This window comes from Manis pentadactyla, chromosome 1, assembly GCF_030020395.1.
Source record: "Manis pentadactyla isolate mManPen7 chromosome 1, mManPen7.hap1, whole genome shotgun sequence".
NCBI classification, from domain to species: domain Eukaryota; kingdom Metazoa; phylum Chordata; class Mammalia; order Pholidota; family Manidae; genus Manis; species Manis pentadactyla.
In genome coordinates, this window is record NC_080019.1 from 193,546,231 (window position 1) to 193,572,864 (window position 26,634).

The 26,634-nt window shown below is 54.7% G+C and overlaps 1 protein-coding gene across 1 annotated transcript; it reads right to left on the minus strand.

Annotated features, from left to right (window-relative positions):
- Window positions 1–877: 877 nt before the first annotated feature.
- On the minus strand, window positions 878–26,600 carry RIPK4 (receptor interacting serine/threonine kinase 4). The gene is made up of 8 exons (XM_036876889.2): window positions 26,359–26,600; window positions 16,529–16,820; window positions 11,545–11,693; window positions 10,020–10,069; window positions 7,635–7,793; window positions 6,698–6,801; window positions 5,130–5,391; window positions 878–3,362 (listed from the first exon to the last, which is right to left on the minus strand). The coding sequence occupies exons 1-8, from the start codon at window positions 26,538–26,540 to the stop codon at window positions 2,203–2,205; spliced, it is 2,358 nt and encodes a 785-aa protein (XP_036732784.2). The 5' UTR covers window positions 26,541–26,600; the 3' UTR covers window positions 878–2,202.
- Between the last annotated feature and the right edge of the window lie 34 nt (window positions 26,601–26,634).

Here is a 26,634-nt window from a genome sequence, read left to right on the forward strand (position 1 = left end):
AGCAAGGTCATGGAATTCAAGGCTGAGGAGCACAGGACTGAGGGCCCAAAAGTCAGGACAACTGAACACGGCAGGTCCTGGGCCGGAAGCGGACACGGACGAGTTGCTTCTTGCTGCTGTTGGCTGTTTTTCTTATAAAGGACATTTTTGAGACAATCAACAAAATTTGAAAAGGACTTGTGGATTAGGTGGCAGTATTGTATTAACAATGACCTCCTGATTTCGATGGGTACACTGGGGCTATACAGGATTAAGTCCTTGCTTTTAGAAATTACATACTGAAGTACTTAGGGGCCTGGGGCACATTGTCTGCAAACCGCTCAGACATATGGGTGGAAAGCCAGGCAGATGGCTGGCTGGCTGGGAAGATGGGTGGATGGGTGGGTGGATGGATGGACAGCTGGGTAGATGGGTGGGCAGGTGGATGGCAGGATGGGTGGATATGCAGTAGATGAGGAAGAAAAGAGAATGACCAAGCTAACAAGATAAACATAAGCAAATGGGAAACCTAGATCACAGGTACACCAGAGTTCTTTACACTATTGTTGGAACATCTGTAATTTGAAATTATTTTTAAATGTAAATTTAACAATGAGAGTTACACACTGAAAAAGACATACAAACTTTGGAGTGGGGAGCTCCCTCCACCAAGACATCTCCCCGCTGGCTCACACATGTGCAAAGGCCCGGGCTGAGAAGCCCAGGGCCACCCTTCCACTCCCTTCATCCCCCCCAGGTCACAGGTTAATTCAGCACCCCTGGGCTGCCGTCTGGAAGGCATCTCCACACCACAAAACTGCCTCCCATCTCTAGTTTCCAGAAATCAGATTATTTGAGCTCGTTTTTATAAGAAAAAGTGGAATCTGACGCAAAAAAAAAAAGAGTACTTAGCTTTATTGACATCAAACAGAACTTTCCATCCTCCACACATTCTATACAATAGCATAACATAGTAAAAGCACGAGGCATATTAAAACATAGCCAGTTCTAAGCAGTCTGGGTATTTCCTGCCCACAGATTCACATTAACATACATGGTACATTAATATCAATCTCTGTATTATACACCGGGCTACAGGGCATGTGCAAGCTCATGCCCTGCAGCATTCTCTAACACACTTAGGGAGTGCCACACGGGACACACAACAACAAGGGAATCGGGTTACAAAATAAAGTTTTTCATACCCAAGTGTGCAGCTGTCTCTGAGAGCCACCTCGGGGTCACACCTCAACCACCAAGGCTCCTGCCCAGCACAGCTGTTTGTAAAGCGGGTCAGAACACCCGAGGCCCAAACAGCAGCACACACACCCACCTTACCGCAGCCCAGAGCTGGGAGAAACCAAGGGTAAGGGGGTTCATCAGCTAGGCGACCCTGGTTTCAGCCCACAGCTGAGGTTATCATGTATGAATTCCTTAATGACTTTCTCACATTTGGCTCTAGACCTCAAAAAACATTTTATGCAACAAGAAATTAACGAGATCATGCAGCAGTCAGGAGACGTGTGTCACTGCCATGAGGACTGCTGGCAGGACAAACGTATTTGGACATGAAAGAGCTGCTAGGATAACTGTTTTCCAAAACCAACCCTATTACTTTATATACTCATTCCTCAGACTAGCCTCTCCAAAGATATGAACATTCTTAACAGGCTTAAAGCAACAGCTGATATTGTGTTCATCTATCAAAGATATTCTATAAAACAAGAATTCCACTACAATTTTCTGAAACAGGCTGCTTTGCCCGCCACTGCCCACGAGTAAGAATCACACCTCCTCCCACACCTGCTGCTCCAGGCTGGTGTGCTGCACACAGTCACATGTGGCTTGGCTCATGACAGGGCGGACCCAATCCCACTGAAGCTCGGGGTCCACCTTATGCTGAGCAAGGCACCCACAGTAGGAGCAAAGACCACAGCAAAATGATTCCGACACATTACCCGACACCAGGCACGGAGGGAAAAGTGGGCTGGCAGCCAAGCACGTTCTAATAACCAACTTCACTCGGAAGGTAACACACAAGCAGACGCCCAGCATGGATCAAGAGTCAGCAGCCACCTGCCTCTTTGGGGCCTGCTTGGTCAATGCCCGCCAGGCCACTGACAAGGCGAGCGATGCTGACCAGCTCAGCATCGTTCCATCCCCACAGCAGAACACACTGGGACGAGAACCCCGTGTGGGGCCCCGGTCTCCATAGGCAGCAGGCTAGGTCTTGCTCCGCCGGAGCAGCGTGGCGGCTGGGCTGTGGCCACCCTGGAACTTGAGACTCTGCAGGTTGACATGGGCCCCGTGTTTAAGCAGCGTCTCCACGGTCCTGGCATGCCGGCCCTGGGCGGCCAAGTGCAGCGCGCTGAGGCCCTGCTCATCGGACAAGTTGAGCATGTCAGCACTCACCAGCTCCTCGACCACATCCGAGTGCCCACCGGAGGCAGCCAGGTGCAACGCTGTCTGGTTCCGGGGTCCCCGGGCCAGCACGTCGGCCTTCGCCTCCATGAGCAGCTTGACAGTTGCCAGGTGCCCATTCCGGGAAGCCAGGTGCAGGGCAGTGCAGCCCTCCGAAGTCACCGCCTCCATGCTGGCACCCCGATGCAGGAGCAGCCTGGTGGTGCTTGTGTGCCCCGTCTCTGCGGCGACATGCAGGGGCGTCTGCAAGAGCAGGCTGCAGAGGTTGACATCAGACTGCAAGTCGATGAGGATGCGGGCCACTCGGTAGTGCCCTCGCTGGGCGGCTAGGTGCAGGGGCGTCCTCCCGTCCAACGTCTGGGCGTTCACGCTCACCCCTGGCTGTTTCGCCAGCAGCTTGACGATGGGCAGGTGGCCCTGCCAGGCGGCGTAGTGCAGTGGCCCCCAGGCATCCTTCCCCTGCAGTCCCCCATCGACACCTCTGCGCAGCAAGATGCGCACGATGCTTTCCTGCCCATGCTGGCAGGCCACGTGCATGGGCGTGCGGCCCTCGCAGTCCACCTCATTGATGGAGGCATTCTTCTCCAGCAGCAGCCGCGTGCTACACTCGTCCCCGTTCTGGGCCGCGAAGTGGAGGGCCGTCCACTGGTCCTCATCCGCGGCATTGACGCTGATCTTCCGGGCCAGCAGGAGCTCCACAACACCACGCACCCGCTTCTCCACAGCCACATGGAGCGGGGTGGAGCCCTTCTTGTTGGTCAGGTTGGGGTTGGCGTTGTTGAGGAGAAGCCACTTGACACACTCCTCCTGCCCGGCCTCCACAGCCAGGTGCAGCAGGCTGGCGCCGCCATCCAGGACCAGGTCGACGTCCTGGGGCTGCAGGATCTTCATCAGCCTGCTGGTGTCCCCGGTCACCACAGCATCCACAAGTTTCTTCTTCTGGACATCAGTGGTGCCGAGATCTACGGGAAAAACAGATCCAGGGTCAGCCTGAGGCCGCCTGTCCATGGGCCCCAGCTTCTCTGAGGCCTGGCCGGTGTTGTAATGTGGCCTACGCCTCCCCACTGGCCTCAAGGAAGCTATTTCCCTTAAACTGCTTACATGTGGTTGGTGTTACTTCACTTAATTTTAGGTCAAGTGGGAGACCTGGGAGTATACCAAGGTGATCTTACCCGTTTGCAAAAAGAAAGTCATTCTGGCTGTCCCGTAGCATCATGATTAGATAAAGGGTGTAAAACTCAGAGCCCCTGGCAGTGCTCAGAAACAGCAGGGACCACTACCATTCCTTCAAGGCGGGCAGACGGAAAAGACCAGACGACACAGACGGGGCAGGAGCCCCCAGTGTACCTGGGAGCTGAGCGCTCCCCTCCAAGAATGGCCCAGGGCCCACCAGCCTGCTCCCAGCCAGCCTCCTGGTGGCATCTCCTGTCTCATCACAAAGGGCATTTTCTGTGGTCACCCTCAAAGGACTGAATCTCCCATTTCAGGGGGACTATCATTCAGGATGAAAGGTGCTGCTTAACAGAAAAATCCAGCACATTGTCTGGGGCTCTGGTTCACAGGGAACAACTCTCCCTGTTCACACGGAACTCGAAGGGGCCTCCACAGCGGGTGGGGGGGGGGGAGGGGCAGACGTAAGACACCGGAATCAGCCCAGTCTTAGCGCTTTATCACTGGCTCCTGAGTGGGGCCAGCAATGGATCCTCTCCAAGCACAGCGACAAGATATCTGAGAGTATCAGACCCAGAGAGAAATTTCTACAACATATATACTCCATGGCAGACAGGGCATCTCTTTCTGTTTGACCACTGCTGACCCTGGTCAAGTTGTAAAGCTGGGCCTTCCTCTCCTGTGTCTTTGCTCAGGATATTTCCTCAAATCAAAATACCTTCTTTTGCTCCAAATATGCCAGTCTAAAAATCCACAGTGTCCAGGAAAAGTAGTCCCTGCCAGGAGGAATGCCCCAATCGGCCAGGAAAAATGAACTTTCCCTCCTGCTGGGGTCTGCACCCTTCCCACGCCTGGGGCCACCCTGCATGGCCACAGACCTGAGTCAGGCCACCGTCCTTGGTTCATGGGCTGCAGCAACTGGACAGCAACAGCCCCATGCCCAAGGACCAGCCTGTGGGGCAGGCGCAGGGGAGGGAAGTGCCTTCTAATGAGGAAACCGCCACAGCTACCCCAGAAAGATCAGACGGGCTCCGTGGGGCCCTGCCCTGACAGGCCTACACACCTCCGAGGGGGACTCACCACTACAGTGCATGGCTACAGCAAACAGGGAGCTCAAGAATCAGAAAGCACGAGGGTGCCTTCCCTGCATGATGGGAGAAAGGGGGTACAGGCTGCCTCTACAGGTCTGGGGTTCAATCCATCCACTGGATTCACTCGAGAAGAACTCGGGGTTCTCAATCTGCAACCCAGAGGACCACACACCTGACGTCGAGACCCTCCTGCACAGCAGGGTCCGTGGCCCAGTCCCCTCACACAAAGTGACAGCCCATGGAGCTGCTCGGCTCTGTGTTCAGTGGGCAGTGAGTATGCGCTCTGCTCAGAGAGCTCTACCGAGACCACACCCAAGCCCAGCTCGCTAAGGCGCAAAGAAAACAAAGAGCCATTGTCCAGTCGAGAACCCTGGTGCGATTCCTGCTGGTGGCTCGTGGACTCCCACACTGCCAGCCCCAGCCCACCGTTCCGCTCAGTGACTCCCAGGGCACAGGGTCCTCACATACCTCCCGTGGAAGGCTCCCGCTCAAAGGACAGGGACAGAGACCCCCTGGAGGAAAAGGCAGAGTCCACTGAAGACACCCCCGACAGCCGCTTGCCGCTGCCTGCCGACGGAAGCCTGGACTCGGAGGAGCTGCGGCTGAACTCTTCAGGGCCCTCGAGGGTCTGCGAGATGCCCGAGTCCAGCTGAGACAACAGCTCCGAGAGGCTGTAGTCGTTATCAAAGGTTGGGGCGGAGGCTCGCTTCAGAGGTGTGGACACAGGGGCCTGCAAAGCCAGAGGGAGGTGGATGAGGCCACCCGCGGCACACGAGGAGGGCCGAGGAAGGGGGGCCCACGGGGGTCCCCAGCAGGCCACACAGGGAACTTGACCTGTTACCGCATGCACGGCCCTGGGAGCCCAGACACCGCCCGGGCCCACGAGCAGAAGGCACTGTGAGGAAAGAGTGACCTGATAAACATGGGAAGCAGAACAAGAGTAGCTGAGACCTGGGTGCCGGCTGCGCCCGCCCAGAGCAGGTTGGCACTGTTAAAAAAAAAAAAAGAGCAGGCAGAGCTGTGCTGGGAACCCCATGGTGCCAGCACCCTGACACCTGTTTCTGAGCCTCCTCTGGGACCTGCATGTGGCACCCAGGTGATGGGCAGGGCCCAGCCGCAGGGACAACACGGCTTCCACCCAACGTGTCCTGACCACCTCTCAAAGGGTCTCACTGGCAGCTACAAGAAAGGCACCTTTCTGGCGAGTGCTTAGAATCTGAGGGTCATTCACGACCTTCCCAGTTCACTCCCATGTGTCCCCCAATCCTCACCTCCTCAGGAACTGATCTGCTCAGATTTGGTCGCCTGGGCCCCAAGTCACACCCACGTGTCGGGTGCTTTTCTTCCCTTATCAGGGGCCCAGTGGCCTGCCCTGGCACCTCTTCTCCCCAACCTGACCTGCACACCCCTTTATGTTCAGCAGTGGGCAGGCCATAAACATTCGCTTATCTCCCAGCCTCATACCCCAGCCTCACCGCTGGCATGGGATGAATTGTGCAACACCAGGTAACACATTATCTAGTCGGTTTATCAGGCTTCGCTTTACAAGCCTGCTATGGTCTCACTGCCTTCACACCGAGTGAGCCCTAGCATTTGGAGTTTCTTATCCCATCTTACATAACCTGCACAACACTCATAAAACAAATCACTTATGAGATGAGCAGTCAGCAAGTGGCCAGGTCTCCAAGCCAGGGAGCAAAGACGTCCAGACCACCAGAGCCCCCCAAGTGGTGCCCTAGTTCAGAGGACACCCGGCCAGCAGCTCGTCAGTGTCAAGTGTGGGCCCACTCTGCTCATTCTTAACCACAGGGAGGAGGTGGGGATGTGATGAAGTCAGGCAGGAATGAATCCAGGGCCAACCTGCCTTCCTGCTACTGAGCTACAGTGGCAAGCATCAGGAGGGCTGGCCCAGGAGGGGCTCAGAGGGCGGGCCGACGTCTGGAGCAGGAGGTGTGGGGGGAGCAGAGGACACAGGCTTGGAGCTGGAGAACTCCACCCAGCGGTCAACACACTGCACCCGAGGCGGCCCCCCTCACCTGGCTCCTGGACTGCAGTGGACTCCTCACATCTACATCATGGGCCGTCTCCTTCACCTCTTCATCGGGTTTTTCACACAGGTCCTCGGTTTCAGAAGTAATTTCTTTTGTGGAGAAAACAAAAACACTACATCACTCAGACAATGACTTCCACATACATACGCTCTACTTAAAACGTGTGACCTCAGGCAGGGACAGAGGCAGCACCGCAAAGCATGACGCCCCCCAGGACTCATTCAGCACTGCAATGTGCCGGCTTCTGGCAGCTCCACCCTCCCTGAGCCCATAGCCCATGCCCTGGGGCCCCTACAAGAGCCAGACCTGCACCTGCCGTCAACAGCCGCCTACAGGGTCCGCCAGACTCCAAGGGGCAGCCACAGCGCCCCAGCTCCCGAAGAAGCTGCCCTCAGTGAGCGCCCCACCTGCCAGGGCCGCCACGCTCGTGCCCTGACCTGCTGGAGCGGCCTGCGCCCAGCATGAGGCCCCACTGTCTCCCGGCGCATCTCAGATGCAATGACCAGTGTCATCAGAGTCACTGTCCTGACCAGACCTCTGCTCCTGGGGACCACACCCCCAAGGGGAATGCAAAGAAAGCCTCAGGCCACGACAGTCTCTAAGACACACGCCTGTATCTGGGCCTGGAACACCAAGTGAGGGCTCCTCAGCAGCATGCCCAGCCCAGGGCCGGAGCCCCGAGGGGGCAGCGGGAGGGGACCTCCGAGTTCCAGCTGCCCCATCCCAGCCCAAGTGCTGGATGGCCCCAGGCAGGTGCTGCAGCCCTCCTGTTCGTGCAGGGCTCGCCTTGGTGCACCTGTCTCTGCTCAGTGTTCCTTCCCGGGCTGTGCCCCAACCCCATCCTGGTTACCAACTCCCCCTGTGACACCAGGCAGTGACGTCAGGGGAGCCCGAGGTGGGGATGCCTGTCCAGGGCACTCACCCTGGAAGGTGGGCCGCTCTCTGGGGTCTCCATGCCAGCACCGCTGCATGAGGTGTACGAGGCTGCCACAGGCGCGTGGCCGGGCCTTGCAGACGGGCGGCAGCTCCGGGCGGTGCCCCTTCACCACCTTCACCATGATGTGCAGGATGTTCTTCTCGTCTGCAAAGGGAAGGCACACGAGTGAGGGCCGCGTGCAGGCAGGCGGCCATGCTGCTTATCTCCTGCATGCAGAGCCAGAGAGCATGAGGGAACTCTCAGCGCACACTCCTGGGCGCTACCTGTACTCCTTATCCTCCCTGCACATCTGCCCCGCGGGCTCTGGAAACCACCTATGATGCAGCAAATGGAATCCATGCATCACAGAGCAGATCTTTCTGGGCATTGATTTGAAAGGAAAACAGAAGTCAAGGAGAAAAATAACTGTTGAGACATGTTCCCAAGAGGCCTGCCCACCAAGAGGGGGTAGCACCTGGGACAGTGTAGGCACAGGGTCCGGCCCCCACAGACCTAAACTCCCTACAAGGACAGAAATGCCTTCCTGAATTCCAGTGCCAAGTCCTACCCCAGAGCACAGGTGCCCGGGTGGCCTCTGCCGTGGGGCAGCTGCAGCGGTGGCGGCCAGTCCTCTCAAGTCCATTCCCAAGCGACTGCTGACACAGCGCCCCCCCATCTGTCCTCCTTCCAACCCCTCCCCAGGCCTGCACAGACTCATCCTCATCGTCCTGGTCACTGACCGAGGGGCCCACTGGAAACCTCAGTGGGCCAGGTTTTTTTCTCTGCTCAAGCTAAAACCCCACTGCCCATCCAGCTGGACGCCAAGCCTCTCGTCCCCACAGCCACCCACCACCACCACGGCTCCGGACACGCCCACGACAAGGGAACTCTGGGAGGCAGCAGGTGTTCATCGGCAGGTGTGTGGGAAACTGGCCCAGAGTCAACGACAGCTGCCTAGACACTACCCTATGTCGTGTTTCATGTTCCCGTTAAATCTTGTGCATCAGCTATTTTAGGGATCTACACATTATTTCCATGATAACTCAGACTTCCAAATCCCAGCAGGTCCTCTCAATAAGAAGGAAGTACACTAAGCACCTGGAAGATTTTCTGCTGCCAAAAATGGATGGAAAAAGTTGCTAAATGCCTTTTGCTCCTGCACCTTGAACTCCCCAATTATCCAAGCAATGAAGCACGTGGCCTCAGTTCTTGACATTTTTATCAGATACCTGCCCAGGTGCTACAGCTATCATGCCTGCCGCAATAAGAGGAGTTCAGACTGCAGAGCTCCAGGGAGGAGGAGGAGGAGACAGAGAGACAGGGAAATGGGTGGAAAGACAATCATACACACATTAGCCCATCCTTTCCATTAGGACAAGAAAGTTTCCAGGACATTCTGAGCCTTGCAACTCCCCCTTTTCCACACACCCCCTCCTAGTCTGCACCTTACCAGATATGGGACTCCCAGAGCTGGGCCACCCACTGACTCTGCTCTACATTTTTAGGTATTATTGGTCAAACCACAAAATATCATGAGTAGCCCAGATGTGCCTACAGGAGAAAACAGTATTTCTCCAACAAAAATAAAGACTACTCAGTTTTTACAGTATGTCAGTTTATTACCACTGAGGACAGGAATCTAACACCGGTTGCCTGGAAGCGGGAAGAAATGCCACAGGGCTAGGCCAGGTGTGTGACCTGGGGGCACAGCTTTGCATCAGATCCACTCAACACTGGCTGCTCAGCAACGTGAACATGCTCCACACAACTGAACTACACACTTAAAAGTAGTTAAGGTGGTCAATTTTACATTATGTGTATTTTATCACCATTAAGAAGCCCCAAAGAAAGAATAAGCCAGAAACATCGACAATGGGCAAATAGAGAGAAAAAGCAGATTAGCAGCCGCCAGGAGGCATGGGGGGTCCTTTCCCAGTGAGAATTTTCTGCAACTCGATAGTGGTGGTGATTGTGCAACATAGAGGATGCACTTAATACCACTGAACTGTACACCTTAAATGGATAAACTGATGACGTTTATGTTACGAGTATTATATCACACTCACAAAAGAATTAGCTATCATCTTAAAAAAAAATCCTTTCTAAATAGACACCTTCAGATCTGTGCCTTTCTGCATGTACTTTATGCCATAAGAGTGCTTTGTCTGCACAAAGGGAAGCCTGAGATGAGGTGGCCTCAGGTGTCCCGGCGGACACGACCTGTGGGCAGGACAGAGAATCCCCAGCTGCCTCCTGCTGGCCTCCCGGCCCAGAGCAGCCCCACCATGGAGTGGGGAGCACGGGTGCTGCTCCAGCAGGGAGAGGGCCACCAAGCGTGCCCCCCGCTGTTCCAGCAAGCGGACGCACAGCCCCAGAGACACACACACTCACCTGCAAATGGTTTCTTCTGTGTAAGGACACCCCAGAGCACAATGGCAAAGCTGGAAGGGAATGGGGCAGGTTAGTCTGTGAGCTGGATCCTCAAATGAAGTTAAAAGCTCCCCCCAACAGCAACAAGCCTGAAGGCCATTCCAGAGGCTATGAGAGAGAGGACACCTAGGTGCTGCTCATGAACTTTCTGAACAGGCAGACGCTGTTACTGTGACGCACCACGCCGACAGCTGAGGGGTTAAACAGCAGACACACCACACCCCTGCCAAGTGAGCTCTAAGTTCCAATAGCAGGGGAGATCCCCAGGAAGGAAGGCCACTCTGTCACCAGGCCACCAGCTCGTGGGGGCCGTGGCCCACATGTGCTTATTAATTCACCTGTAACACCGTCTTGTAGCACTGGGCAACCAGTTGCTGACTACAGCTCCGCCTGGTGCCAGTGACTTGGTGAGATTTTATGGGGGGCCGTTGAAGACGGGGCACAGACAACAGGAAGCAATCAAGCGGGACTTCCCAAAGCCCTTTCTGGGTTACTGGAAGTTAAGTGTGTGTCTATGTAATACATAAAATTACTCTGGATACACCAAAAAAAGAGCTCAGTCTGATGATCTTTTAAAAACAACAAAACCAGGAGTCCAAACACTGAGCCACCACCCTGCACTGAGTTGGTAGCGGCTGTTAATAGAGACGCAAGAGTTCTCCATTGAACACTAACTGAAATCTGCAAGTTCAAAAGTTGAAACTCTCAGTTCTAAAATAAACAGAGACTCTTATTTTCCCCAGACTCTACAAGCTGTGACTGGCGTCTGAGCGCCATTCCCTAACAGACGAAGAGCTCCGAGCCCAGCTAAGCACAGGCACTGTGGTTACTGTCAAACCAGTCTGCCAGGACTCCAGGTGGTGGCGATGACAGGGCAGGATTTGAGGGCTCTGGGGCTCGGGGTCCGGGTCACCGTGTGTAAGACAAGGACCACGAACAGGGGCTTACGTGCTTCCCTGCACCTCCCTCCCTCTTTTCTTCTCCAGGAAGTCTGAGTGCTCAAGATTTTTACAGTTTAGAAGAAAAGGCACCCAATGACTCAGGGGTTGGTACCTGGTACATAAATCCCAGGGACGCTGGGTGTGGACTGTCCCTAGCAAGTCTGTGCTCCTCTGTCAAAGGTAAGTGACGTGAGGAAGCATAAGCTGCTGGGCCAGAGGGAACGGATTTCGGGGAGCCCGAATCCACACATGTACAGACACACAACCCCTTGCCGCAACGTGCTCTTTCAGCAGGTAAGCCAGGAAACCCATGTTTGGTAAGAACACCAAAGCTTTTCCAGTGCAGGAGCCACCATCTGGTTACACAACTGGCTCTCATGGTCCCAACCCTTCACATTCTCATCCTCAGCCAGCAGCACTCCCAAGAGGCAAGCCTGTACACCTGAGGGAGCCTGCACCCATGGGCCAAAAACCCCAAACCCTTTTCTCTGGACTGAACCCGAGGTCCCGCACCCAGGGCCGGGGGCTGCAGCCCCGTCACACACCTGTACACGTCATGCTTGGTGTCAAAGAGCCGGCTCTTCTCCCGGATGCGCTCCGGAGGGAGGTAGGCGATGGTGCCGAACAGGCCGTCCATGCTGAGGTCGTGGGAGTGGGACAGCCCATTGCACTTGGCCAGCCCAAAATCAGAGATCTGTAACAGAGTAGGCAGGCCGCCGTTAGGCTTCGCTGGTGCCCCGCCGAGTGAGGTGCCACGGGCTGCAGTCTCAGGGCATGTGAACATCTGCCCTCCACACCGTCAGACTGCAGGGTCCCCTGCTGCCGCTGCATGGGTGCATTCAGGCAGAGACACCACTTATGTGCCCCCAGCAGCCAGGGGGGCCCAACAGCTCAGGAAAAACCAAGTCTGAAGCCACTAAGAGCTTGATGGACGGGGACCAGATGACGCATTAACAGAGGGATTCACGGGGACAGAACTGCACACTTCTTGCTGTCAGGCACTACCTGCCTCTGTGGCTGACTGCCCAAGTCGGCACAAAGGGAAAAGCAACCCTGGAGTTTTCAGGTGACACGCAGAGAGCGAGGCCTGGTGCTAGCGCAGCCAGTTCTGCAATCAGCCAGCTGGGAGGCGGGCAAGTGGCTGCAAGCTCTTTAAGGGAAACCCATCTTCAGAAGCCCTTTAAAGCAAACAAAACACTGCACAGCCACGGCAGGGCATTCTGTCCTCCACCTGGAACGTCTGGGGATCAGCAGACACTTGCCAGCTCCTTCACCAGACACATGGCCCCCCGAACAAAAGGTCTGATACGTGCGCCAGGACCTGATCACCGCAGCCCCACACCTCCACCTCCTCCTCATTTCCTGTGGACAAAGGCCCTGAGGGGGTGTGAAGCCATTCACTCCATGCACCCCCACGCAGGGAGAGTGAAGCCGTCACAGGCTCTGGGGCCAGCTTCCCCAGCTCCCCTCCTCCTGGTGTGAATCCCACCCGTCAGCGCTGTGTGATCTTGGGCTACACTCACTAGCATTAAGGACTCAGGATCCACGTGGAAAACAACCCCTTTGTATTCTCCTTCAAGGCTTATGGATTTTTTTTTAAGCCGCCTAATTACCTCTACAGTTCCTCCCCGAACACACCCATAGAGTGACGGGAAATGAGGCTGAGTCAGGCCTTCACTCTGGGCTCACCATGCTGAGATGGGCCAACGGCCTGGCGTCATCGCCACCGAACACGGGGAGATTTATAACTTGGTTCTTCAGTGATCTCTGACCACACCTGCGGGGAGGTGACAGGAAGGAAGCCTGCAGGGCCCGACCCGCCCCACCCGCGGCCAGCTGCACCAGGTCCTTGCCAGTGAGGCCAGCCTGGCCATTTCTGGGCTCCTGACAGCTGCCTTCCTCCGGCCCTCAGGGAATTCCTCGTTCTGGGAAGGAAACCCCAAGTTCCCCAGAGCAAACCCATTGGGGTGACCGTGAAGACCCCTGTAAGCAGCTCGAGGCCTGGGGAAGCGCAGAGCGCGGCAACTCGCGAAACACGCTAGGGAGGGGGAAAGTTTCAGCCCAAACTCAGCAGCTGGAAGGAACACTTTACATTCCAAAATGAAGGCAGACTGGGGTGCAGGGGTCTTGGCACCCACTGTCCCGTTTGTAGCCTTTTTTCTCTATTTCTGCCACTTTCAGATAGAGCCAGCCACTTCAACACATACTTGGTGAGAGAAAATAACCTTAAATTCTATGTAAAAAACAGCATCAAAATGCAAACTCAGAAATCAGAGTTATCTGATGGCCTGGGCCCCGCGGGCTTCTCGGCTGGCTCCCCAAGCCCTTCCCACCCAGGGCCTGACTGCCCGCTTCCTCAACAGTGGGACCCCATGGAAACCCCCATGAGCCGTAACCTTCACACCCAGCCCGCTGCAGCACCTCCCAGAGCTCAGAGCTCACGGCTCCCCGGAGGCGCGATCCCACCCCTCTCGGGTCCGGCTGGCCAGGACCAGTGAAGGGGGTGGCCAGGGCCATGTAGCCTCGGAGACAAAGGCCATGTCAAACTCGGGAGAACAGGACCCCAGGGAACCCTCTGAACAGTCTGCTCTGGGCAAGGGGGCCAGAGATAGCCTGAGATTTTAAGGTGTTACTTCACTTTCAACTTGACATGGGTTCAGTACCAATGTTAAAATTAGTATTTTAATATTAATACTTAGTATATTTAACATGAATACCAAGTATTAATTTTACGAGTATCTTTAACATGCTTTGCAAAGGAGGTAGGCAGCTGCTGTGTGACTTTCCCGTCCCAATCATCCTCCCCAGGCTGAGAAAGGAAGCCTTCAGGGGCACAGGGGGAAGGGACGTGGCTGACAATTTACAATCTTATTTCAAGATTCTGAAATTACTGTTGTATTGCTTCAAATAATCACAGACTGAAAACCGCCCAGAAATCCTGTGGCCAATCACTCAGCCGACTTGGATCCCAAAAGAGGCCCCCACTGCCCTGCATGCCCCGATTACTAAGCACATACGTCCTCTGTCTGGGGTTCATAGACTAACTCTGCTATAGGGGGCTGCCGACAAGTGGCCGTGCAGGACCCCGCAGACAAGTGGCCATGCAGGACCCCGCAGCATGCCGGGGAAGCAGGGCGGGTCTGCCCCTGACCAGTGCTCCCAGCCGCCCGGGCGCTGCGGTTCACTCTGGGGTCCCTCTGCTCCCTATCAGCTGGGACCTATCCACACAGGCTGTTCCCCACTCCTTACTCAGCCACCCTAGGCTCCTTATTATCCACTGCTAGGTTTTTAAAAGAATCTTCACCAACTCTTACTAAAACTGCCACAAAGCACCGGGCCTGCCAAGTAGGGGTTTATAACGGAGAGGAAAAAAAAAGTATTCAAGGGAGGAAGCTCATGAGCTGCCACAGCACAGACAGCAAGGAAAGCAGCCTACAGTGTATCAGGCAGAGCACAGCTCTCACCACCTTACTGAGCAGGTACTACATGCCTACTGTGGACCCAGCACTGGGGACAATCCCTGGATGAACACCAACACCCCCACTGTGGAAAAGATGACTCCTGTCCACAAAAACACCAGCTCCAACAGCCCCACCCTCCCTGAGCACCTGCATAGGCCAGGACAAGCCCTCCAACCACACAGGTGTGGTCCGTTCTCCAGGGGCATAGCCGGGGCAGAGGGCTGGGCTCCCCAGGACGCCACACCACTCAGGAGGAGAGGCCCCACATGCTCTGATGGCCTAAATCTCCATCCTACCCTCACCTCAAAGTTGCAGTTGCAGAAGTAACTCCAGCCCCACCCCATGGTGCCTGGACACCTAAAACCTGCTGCCCACTCTGCCCTTGTGTGACTCCCACATGCCACATGCAGGTCATGAGCACCTGACAGAAAGCGGCAGTCTGCAGGGGAAAGCAAGGGTTCCAGGGACACAGAACCCGTTCTAACCCCCTGCTTAATGACCTACAGTGGGCAACACCAGCCGGTGACTTAATCCGAGCCTCAGCCTGGCAGGGGCCACCACCCATTCTGTACCCCCATGGAAGGTCCGGCAGCTCCTGCAGGGGGGGGGGGGCCTGGCCCCAGCAGGGACCGGTCACTATCTTATCTCCCCTTTCTTGTACATATCCAAGTTTGAGATAGAAGGCCTCACTGTTACGTGATGCCCACTGGACCCCACTTCCCTAAAACAAGTCTGATGCTAGTGGGTGATGCAGGGTCCACATGGGAAACCAGCATGAGCAGCCAGAAGGAAAGAGGCCTCCCAGGAATCCCAGACTCCAGGGGACACTGGGAGCCACCAGGGATCCCACTCAAACCAAACCATTCCCTGCTTCATGTTACCAGGAGGGCACTGCCATCTTCCTGCCAGAATCTTATTATTAAGCAATGCCTACTCAAGGGGCAACTTGAATTACTGTCCAAAGTGAAATCGACTTCTCCACCAGCCCCAGGCTGGCTCAGCCAGGAGCACTGTGCCCACTGAAAAGTCTTACAGGCCACTTGTCACCGTCATGGGTGAGGAAATAGAGGCCCAGAGAGAGCTGGGGGGCAGGACACACTGGACTCAGGCCCCTCCTACTCCTCAGGCCACGGGGGCAGGGGGTGTCCTGAGAGCACCATGCAGCCTGGGACAGCAGTGTCAGAGCACGTGGCATGACCCCCGCCCATGTCCCAGCCCACTGCTCCAGGGACCTTCTCACTCACTCATGGGCCAATCTGCCTTCCCAAATGGAAGGGAAAGGGAAGTGTGTTTTACGGGTCAGCATACAACCCTGGGCCTCCCGAGTGTGTGAACAGCACCTTGTGGAGAACCTCATGCCATGTGCCCCCATGGTGTGGACAGCAGACCCAGGCTGCTGCCTTCCAAAGGAGACATACTCAACGCAATACAAACCTGGTGTCACTGACTGCTGACTGCAGGGGGCCGGTACCTGGTTTTTAGTTGTTACATTATCCCTCAAACTTCCCTGTGTTCCATAAACCTCTCCCAAAGACAGGTGGGGGGGCAGAACTTAGGCCTTGCATTACTGGAAGAGGCTCTTCCACTTCAGCCTTCTGCAGCCTGCTTTCAGAGCACCCCCATGCTCCCCCAGGCCCCATCCCCTAAAACCACTGAGGGGAAATGCGACCCCAAACCACGGAGCCTGGGGACTCCCACGGAGACAGCTGATCCTCGGTCTGACTTCTAACTTGATTTCACAAGGCATCCGATAAGACCCCAATGTGCAAATCCACAATCTCTTTATCCAGGGTGCCCACAATTCAGACTCATGCTCCAGGATCTGGGGAGTGACCCATGCTCTTCAGGTCCATTTCCCAGCTACATGCTTTGTGGTGTCTATACCAACCACAAGCCGGGACCACCTGACCAATTCTCCCACGAAAGGCCTCTGCTTCCAGTTCTTCCCTCCAAGAGGGACAGTCCCCCTTCCACCCCATGCCCATCTTTATACCACATTCCCCCTGCCATCACTGTCCTTGCCACAACAGCCGAGGGCCCCCACATGGGACACCGTGCAAGTCCCCACCTTGACGTGGTAGTGGGCATCCAGCAGGATATTTGCAGGCTTGAGGTCCAAGTGGAGGAGCGGCGGGGCCATGCAGTGCAGGAAGTTCATGCCCACTGCGGTCTCGTGGATGATGCGGAAGCGCAGATCCCACGGCAACGGCTCAGAGGCCAGCAGCTTCTCCAGCGAGCCCGTCTCCATGTATTCCATGACCAGGCCAACAGGCGCTTGGCATATACCATACACAGGCAGAATATACCGGAACTTGGCCATCTCCATCTTCTTGGCTTCCTCCAAAAGTTCCATACGCTCCCTGAAGAAGTATGAAGACATGAGGAACACGCAGTGGCCACCTAGCCACTAACATGAAGCACCACTGCCAAGTGGCAACCAGCTCCACAAGGCTGAGAAATCACCAAAAAGCACACACACGTGCAAGTATGTGTATGCATGCATGTGCAGAGAGCTCACTTTAGTGTCCCATAACTAAATTCTGGGCTTTCTGAAGTCCTTGGTCCTATGGCTACACAAACACATTTATGCATCACGAGTTTATCCTAAGTGAGGAAGAGAGAAATTCTCATTATTTTCTGCAGACCCGGGTATCTCTGAACCAGCGCACGCTCTGGTGTCACAGGGTGAGGAGGCCCCCGCTGACAATCCCTCTCTGAGATGAGGGAAGAGAAGTTTATAAGCTGTAACAAATTATCCACAAAAGAACCTGAGTCACCTTTGTTAAGCCCACCCCCCACCCCCGCTGGCCTGGCCACCCCTGACCGCCCCACCCTACATCAGTGAGAGGTAGCCTGAAGCCAGGGCCTGCAGACTACTGCCCAAGAACCCCTTTTTAAACGTCGTGACACACACGTAACATACTGGTTCTCACTGCTCAGTGTCTGATTCAAAGGCGTTACCTACAGTCAACAACACTGTGCGATCACAGTGACATCTACTCCCAAACCTCCATCGCCCCCAACACCAAGTGTGCCCATTGATCAATATGCCCTCCCCCACTGCCTCTTCCCCACTCCCCATCCCTCTGAACATGCCCGCCCTGGGGACCTCGAGTGAGCGGAATCCTGCAGTGTTTGACCTTCTGTGTCTGGCTTATCTCACTCAGCGTCATGTGTTCAAGGGGCATCCGTGCTGTACCGTATACCCGAACCCCACCCCTCGTTACAGCTCAATAGCACTCTGCTGTATGAACACACACATTTCACTCATCCATTCACCTGTCGATGGGCACTCGGGCCATTTCCATCTTTTGCCTGTTGTGACTAATGCTGTGCTTAGCCGTCTGAGAAACCACCAGACTGCTGTGTACCGCCTGCCCCATTTCTGTGACACCATCCACATCCCCGTGGGACGGGCTGCCTTTGCGCATGGAGGCAGCGAGGTGCGCTTGCAAAGGCCCAGGTGGCAGGACCTGAGGCATGTGCTCTCCAGCCCCCCACGGGAATCGTGCCAGCCCCAGTCCAAGGTCACTTCCAGGTGCTGCCTGTGCAGACTGGAATCCCGGTGTCACAGTCTATGTTAGCATTACGGGTCAAAAGTCCAGAGTGCACTCAGGACAAGGGCTGAATGCCATGAGGACAGAGCTTGACTGTGTACAATCCGAGCCAGTGGTTCTCACGCACAGGCTCAGACGTGAGCAGCCAGGAGGCTTGCAGAGATGCAGGTTTCCAGGCCCTGCTCCCACACGGGCACCAGGGGCTCAGACAGGATCTCAGCCTCTCTGCCCAACCGTCCAAGCCCTGCAGCTGGGGGCTGCACCCCACATAAGCACATGCCAAGGGGCTGCAGAGTGGGTGTCCGGGGACAGACGCTGGGGATAGACCAGTGATTCTCACAGAAGGGCAACTTTGTCCCTGGGAGACATTGGGGACAGGAGACATTCTGGCTGTCACAAATGGGGGTCTGCCACTGGCATCCAGTGGGGTCGAGACCTGGGGCATTGCTCAACCCTGCAACGAATGAGACAGCCCCCCAGGCCAAGGCCCATGTGGCCCCAAATGCCAACAGTACCACGTCTGAGAAGCCCTGACAGAGACCAAGCTAAAGCACATGAGCCAAATTTAAAATAAACCGCTTCGGTGCGGAATCATCCTCGTAAGTACTCCCAGCATTTAATTTTAATCTGTTTCTACGGTCAACTGATATTCAACCAGAACAGGAGCAAAGAACAAAAAAGGACAGTCTCTTAAAGCCACAATGTCGCAACACTGCCGGACAATGAATTCGGGCCCCTCTATCACACCACTCACAAAGACCACATCAAATGGATCACAGATGGGAGATCTGAAAACACAAAACTCCCAGAGGAAAATGTAGGGGGGAAGCGCATCAGTACTGGTCGTGGCCATGATCTTTTGGGTGACACCAAAAGCACAAAGTAAGCAAAAACCATCAAAGGTGTTATATCCAACTCAACAGCTGCTGGCAAAGCAAAAAAAACCGTGAACAAAATGAAAAGGCCTCCTACAGAATGGGAGAATTTTGCAAACCATGTATCAGACAAGGGCTTAACATCTAAAACACAAAAATAAAAAAAAATAAAACACAAAAATAATCTGGTTTAGAAATGGCCAGAAGAACTAAATAGATATTTTTCCAAAGAGGTCAATGAAATGGGCAACAGGCACATGAGAAGATGCTCCATGTCACTAATCATCAGGGAAATACAAGCCAAAACTACAGTGAGCTACCCCCTCCGCTGCTAGAATGGCGGTCATCAGGGAGACAGGAGACAGCAGATGCTCCTCGGGAGGAGGTGCGGGAAAGGGAGCCCCGGGCACTGTTGGCAGGAATGCAAATCAGTCCAACCACTATGGAGAACAGGATGGGGGTTCCTCAAAAACTTTAAAATATACCTACCATATGACTCAGCAATCCTACTTCTGGGTATATACCCAAAGTAAATGAAAATAGGACTTCAACAACACACACGCAGTCCTGTGTTTATCAAGCACTATTCACAACAGCCAAGATATGGAACAACCCAAATGCCCCCATCAGAGGAGGGATAAAAAAGATGTGATACATATACATGATGGAATATTATTCAGCCATGAGAAAGGAGAATATCCTGCCATTTGCAACAAGGATGGAGGCTGAGCACATTACAGTAAGTGAGATAAGACAAGGGAAAGTAATGGACACCACATGGGAACCTAAGAAATCAAACGTTCAAAAAGAGAGAGAGAGCAAAATAGTGGTGACCAAGGGACCAGAGGGCGGGGTTGGGGGGATAACACTGGTAGCATTTAAGGGTCAAGCTTGTAACCAGTACAAAATGAGCCACAGAGACCGATTACAGAGTTTACTGAACAGACAATATTATAAGTATATAATGTAATAAATACCATCCCAAAGACAACCATGTTACGATGTATAAATGTATAAAAGTAACACAATAAACACCTTAAATGTATACAATATGACATGTCAAATTTATCCAATAAAAAAGTTTTAATCTGTCTCTTGGAGAATGGGTTCTGGGAGGCTGCTGAGAAACCTGCTTTCTAACAAGCTCCTAAAAGGAAAAGCCTAGAACCACACACCCAGACCTACGCTATGGGAGCTGGAACTGAGCAGTTCCGGCATCCACACCCCGCCACACAGGCAGCAGGCTGGGCAGCCTGAGGGGCTCCCCCAGAATGCAGATTCCCACACAAGCAGGCCTGCCCAGACCCACAGCTGCGCATTTGGCTGCAGGGGTCTTGTGGAGCTGGAAGGCACCTGGCCACCCCACTGACTGCACCTGCTCCCACTGCCTAGCCTGCAGAGTCTGAAACTGTACCCACAAAACCAGTCCATTTCTTATTAATTTGACCTCCTCTCTGAGTCTATGTGCTGCCAGGTTTCCCTTACAGTTAGGAAAACATTTCGCAGAGGGAAAGGCCAGCCAGCCAGCATGAGGAATCCCGAATTACACAGCTGGCCAAAAGCTGCAGCAGCCAACTCTGCCTCCGGGAAGCAGGACATGCTCTAGATGGCCACCGGCCCTGGCAAGTTGGCTGCAGTGGGCAGGGGGAAGCCAGCAGACACAGGGCACTTTCTGAAGGACAATCAGTGAGAGCTGATGACTGAGTGGATGTGGAGTTACAAGATCCACACCCCAGATCTCTGCCCGGGGTCACTGGGCATTCAAGGAGTAAAAGCACAAGGTGGGGGGCAAGAGTTTGATTTTGAACAAATTCCTCAAGGAGCAAAGACTCCCACTAACCTTAGAAACCAGTCAGCTACTATAAAACAAAGGTTGAGTTCCGTGTGGCTTGCTTTCTTAGTACGCTGGTTGAATGGCCAGTTAAAGAGAGCAAGCTAACCAGGGCAGTGCAGTTCTGGCCTGGCTGAAGAGCCGCTCCCCCCTCCAATGGGAAGGATCTGGGGCCAGCCCCTCCCTGCAGCAGGGCCAGAGACGGCAGGGCCGGACCCCAACCAGGGCCGGTCTCCAAGGCAGGAAGGGCTGGACGCCTGCAGTGTCACTCAAGGAGACAGGAAAGGACACCCCGGGGGGGAAGCCCTGGTTGTCACCTCCACTGTGTGAGTACCACTTCCAGCAACTCTCCTCACCGTCCCAGGGCCACCAGCTGCTGCTTCTGTTCCTGTTTTGTTAAGAATCAGTTTTGTGACTTGTCGGACCCTATTGCTTTTACCTTCTTTCACAGTGACTGGCTTGCCACCTACCCCCTCCCAGCGTGCATCCCTGGCAGGGCACTGTGGCTGCTCAGCACTGAGACGGGTCCTGCTGCAGGATATGTGGGGACCCACTTGCAGTGTGGCACGGTGCTAGCCTCCCCTCCTGGTCTGCAGGTTCTGAGGCACGGACTGCCAGATGTTGATGGGCTGGCCTTTAAGGAAGTCATTTTCCACTTTTCAGCTGACATTCAGAGGGTGAGCCCAGTGCCAAAGCTGACTGGTAACAGATGGGACCTTGAGAACAAAGTCAGTTACTTTAAGGCTGAGTATCTTGCTAAGTGGAAGCTCTGAGCCAATCTGCTAAAAAAAGTGTTTTCTTCCATTTGCCCAAAGGGCTTCATACCTAAGCCCAGGTGACTTCTGATTGGTGAGCTCATCAGTGACTCTGCTGGCAGCTGGTCACTCTTCCCTCCCCAGCACACCGAGTTCAGCAAGTTCCTGCTCTTTCCCCTGCCCCAGGCTCTTTCCATTGAACACAGAGACCCCATTTACCTTAGTTACAAAAAAATTAAAAATTAAAAAAAGCCACTACTGCTGGTTGGCTCCAGAAAGCTCACAGCTTGACTAGTCTAAGAGAGCCCATAGTCTCTTTGGAATAAATGCCAGGCAGGCTTTACACAACTGACTGCACATTCAGGACATTTCATTGAAGAAAACCAACTGTCCTGGTAAAGAAGTCGGTTCCTGGACCCTTGTGACAGCTCAAACCAGATAGATGCCTTAGGGCAGGAAGGACCCTGCCCATGTCCACACCCCCTGGGAGAGGCAGGGGTTACAGGAAGGCCTGTGGATGGACATTCAAGTGGCTGCAGAGGCCGGCTGTTTTGCACAAGCCTGGGGAGTGGGGTTGGCCAGGGTCCCCTAAGGCCTGCACTGGTTGTGTTCACAAGAGTTGGCACAAAAAAATGTTCATCCAGTTTATATTCTAGTAACAGCTAAGCCCATATCCAAGTGACCACATCCTCTAGGACTTGTTCAACTCTTCTGGGATACCCGCAGGGGTGCTCTCCTCCTCCCCTGGGACACCCCCAGTGGCCATCACCAGCTTTGGGAAGCGATTGGCATCCCTGGTGGCATTTGCGATTCAATAAGCCTGAAATGGGCCCTCAGAAAAGACAGAAAATGCTTTTTCACTCGAAGAAACCAGCAATTTTTTTTTTTTTGGTCAATGGCAATTTTTTTTTAATACACTTTTTCCTAGAAGCAGAGTTTCTGGTTTATGTTGACAAAAACACTAAGAAACTGCAGACCTATTACTGCGATTACTATTATTATCTGAGGGCCTGCAGAGACTTTTCAAACCAGTCCCAGAGCCAGGAGCTGGTAAGGGGCTGGGAGTGCACTGACCTTAATGGTGCCGTCTGGGTCATGGCCCTACCACCATCAATCCCAGTCTTTACTATCAGGAGGGAAGTTCAGGGCCACGCAAATCCACTGACACAAATCCTAATTAAAACGACCTAAAAACTGTGATGTGCTAATCATGTTTCTACAATTAGCATAATTCAGTAGGAGTGGCAGCATATTTCTCTAATGTAATCATTCCAAAAAAATGTCTCCTCCTTTGCCATTTGGGGAAGGGTTGCTAATTCTGTCTCCTACCAGGAATGGAGAAGGTGCCCCCACCCTCAGGGCCCCCTTTTCGTCCCAGAAGGAAGGTCTCTGGGCATAGGACAAAGCTGGGGTTCAATTTGTTAACAGCACTTTCTCATTAGCACTCATATTAATTCCCTTTTTTTCTCATTGAGAGCTGGCCGAAATGTATCCCACAGAGACCATCCGGGTTGGGAGAATTATCAGAAATCCCGTCAGACTGATCATTTCTAAGACACTTTCTGGAGAAGGCATGGGTTTGCCTCCTGACTCAGGAATTCCAGAGATGTCCAGAGGCAAGGGAAGTGCGGCTTCCCTTCGGGAAGCACACCCCTTGGAAAGGGGGAAAGGAGGAGACCCAGGGGGTGCCCAGGAAGGCAGGGGAGGGGAAAGATGGGGGTGTGGTGAAAGGCGTTGGTGACAAAGAGCTCCTCAGAGGGAGAGACCTGGGAACCACCTTTGGGAAAACGGTTTAATCATTTGTTAGCTGATGCCTCTCAGCTAGGCCTTCTTGCTGTGCACCAATCCAATTATGCTCCCAAGGTGCCTCCGAGGGGTTCCCACGCTGCTATTTTTAAAACTGACAAGAAATGGGCTTGTCTGACTGTCAGCTCTGTACTTACAGACCTGGGGTTTGCTCAGACTCGCCCAGACTAGCTGGTGCCCAGGGTGCATTAGCTGCTGCGGTGCCAAGCCAGGCACTGTTATTCAGGGCTTCCTCTTAGCCCGAGGTGGGGATGGGGGAACGGGGCCTTTGGATCACCATGTTCTCACCTAGATGGTAACACGCCCATCCTTAGACCCCACCTGCTAATGAGGGTCAGCCAGGGAGGTTGCATGTCTCCCCAGGCACACCCATTGCTAGGAAATCAGATCAGTGGAGTTTCCTCTTGAACTCCCAGAAGATGCCCTTGGAAGCCCCCCTAGCAGGTGTTTCTCTGCCCCCTGAGGACCCTCAAAGGATGTCTGGGGCTCGGCAGCCCCCAACCTTCCCATCCAGAGATATCTGCTTGCAAGGCCTGGGGCAGCCTGCCCCTCCAAGAGGAGCCCCAGGCAGGTGCTGGGGATCAGACCCTGCTATGGCCAAAGAGAGGCATAAAGGCTGGGGCCAGGACACCTCAGGCTTCCTGGAGAGAGAAATAGTGGACATAAATTGGCCTGGTGCACACCTGTACCTGCAGTGCCTCCTATGTAACACGTGGAGGGGTCACAGTTGACTCCAATCCTGGGAGAGAAGAGGCCCAGACCCTCATAGTAGGGGTGAGAGATGCCATCCTTCAAACAGAGGAAAGACTTAGCCAGGAGCGGTACAGAGCTGGGGGCTGCACCCAGGAACCCCAGGAAAATCCTATTCCCCACTCCAGGCAATAGCTTGCCAGTAGCGGTGTGGGGATGGAGGGTGGCTTATCCAAGAGCAGAAGCCAGGGTGTAGATGCAGCCCTGCAAGACTGCGGTGCACCCAGCCCACCCGCCCTCCGCTAACCAGCGGCAGTGACACAAATTCCTACCGAGAGCCTCAAGCTCAATACAGTCAATCATTAACAGAGAGGAGCTGTCTTTACAATGAGCAGGGCTTTGACCATCTTCTCTGAGAATTCCACCTTTGCTGCAAATATGCAGAACCCCAGCCTGCTCTACCTGGCCAGCAAAGTGCAGGTAAATCACTTCCTATTGGGCAATGCTGACCTCGACCTGGCCGTCCCAGTACGCGCCACCACTTGCCCGATTCGGGCAGGGCAGGAAAGGTTTCCAGTCAAAGGACAAAACACTTTTCTACCATGCTATGCAATTGCCCAAGTGTCCCGCCTCAAGTGGAGAAACCCTACCTACACTAGGCCACCCAGGAAACAAGGGCCTGGTTGCTGGAAGTAACAGATTCTAAGGATGCAGGGTGATGAGTCAGCCTGGGGACGTGTTGTTTACTTTGCTCTTACAAGAAATGTGTTCGCTGATGACAAAAACCCACTTCAACCAGAAGACTGCATCAGACAAATGCCCCCCGAGAGCGTAAGAGCACCCGCATGGCAAGGGTCTTGCCTTTCAGGGTCTAACCACCGGCTGGCATTCGAGGTGGTTTGGCCACCACCAAAATAACCAGAGCGCCGCTCCCAGCCTGAGCCTTTCCCAGCTCCCCGGCCCGGGGAGGAGCATCGCACCTTTGAGTTAGTGACATTTTTATCCCTTTTGTCACCACTCCACTGAAGTTTCTAAGATAAACGCCAAGTTCAAGGCTTTTAGCAAAAGCTCTACTCTCATCTCGTAGGCCAGAATGAAAACGCACCGGCAGCCGGTGCGGGAGAGGAGCTCTTCTCCCCAGGCCTATTGCTACTGCCTGTAACAGCCCACACTCCAATCCCAGACATGCCTTACTCCTGGGGACGCATAGAGCCACCCCAGAGACCAGCACCTGCCACCTACAGCTGAAAGCTGGTTTGGAGGCCCCAACACTCATTAGCGGAGGATTATAAACCAGGTCTCTGAGACAGCAAAGGCTACGCCGATACGTAGAAAAAGCTGCTTTTCCGAGAAAAGGTGTGTGTGGGCGCGGACGTGTTGGGGGCTGATTGTCTAAGGGGGATTTTCACACAGAACATAAGCACAGCACAACTTCCACGTGGAATGCAAACTTCAGTAAAGTGTAAGTATTTTAAGTGTGCTCAACCGAAACTCGCATATAAATTATTAAATGCAACATTAAATAGTTTAAAAAAAAAATAAGAAAAGCTACTTCTCAAGACCCTCCCGTCCCCACCCCCAAAATTATGCACAGACCGCACCCGACCCGTCGAGCTTAGTAAGGGCGGCTTTGCGTCCTTTCCGACGGTGTCTGCATTACCTTGAGCGCCCCGTTAAGGAGGCAAATCCTCCCTCCGCTTTTGGGCCGGACAACTGGAGTGCAGGAGGGCGCTGTGGCGCGGCCAGCACGCGGGTTAATGCAAGCGCCCGCCGCCCGGGGTCGGCATCGATATGAAGTCAAGCTAAAACGGGACCGTGCTACGAGGAAGCGCTGAGCGGAAAAGCCCCTGGGCCGCTCGAGGGACCCCACGGCCAGGCCAGATCCCGGCCCCAAGTGCCGCGGCGCCGAGGAAGCCTGGCCACACCAAGCCAGGGCTCCCGACCGAAATAATTACCGTCTTCACCACTCTGCGCTCCACCGAGAATTACTAAGGAAGTAGAACGGAGTCTAACTCACAAAGCCCAGATATCCACAAAAATTCTTCTAATCGGATGCGGACCGCGGCGCCCAGGCGGGTCGCAGGTCCCAGGCGCCGGGCGAGCTGGCTGCCCCGAAAGCCCGCGGCGTCGGGGGCAGCCGGGCTGCACCACCGGCCCCTTACAAGGCCCGGGAAAACGCGGGCCCCGCCCGGAGCGCGCACCTGGGCACGGAGCTCGGCAAACCATGCCCCGCGCCCCTCCGCCGGCGGCTCCCGGCCTGGCCCGGCGCCTGGTTTTCCCTCCGAGCGCTCCAGCCACCCAGGTGGAGAGAAGACCGCCCGGAATCCACGCACCCCGTCGCCCGCCCCAGCGACGCGGCGCCTCCCCCGCCCCGGGCCGCTGACCTGTCGTCGACGTGCAGGCTCGGCGAGCACTTGATGGCGAGCCACGTCTTCCAGTGGACGTGGCGCACCTTGTACACCTGCCCGAAGCCGCCCGAGCCGACCTTCTCCCAGCCCGCGAACTCGCCCGCGTCGAAGGTGCGCAGCAGCCCCAGGGCCCACGGGCTCCCGCTCTCGCCCTCCATCGCGCGCGTCTCGCAGCCGCCCCGAGCCGCCGCGGCAGCCCAGGTGCCCAGGTGCCAGGTGTGCGCCCGCCCGCTGACGTCACTTCCGCCGCGC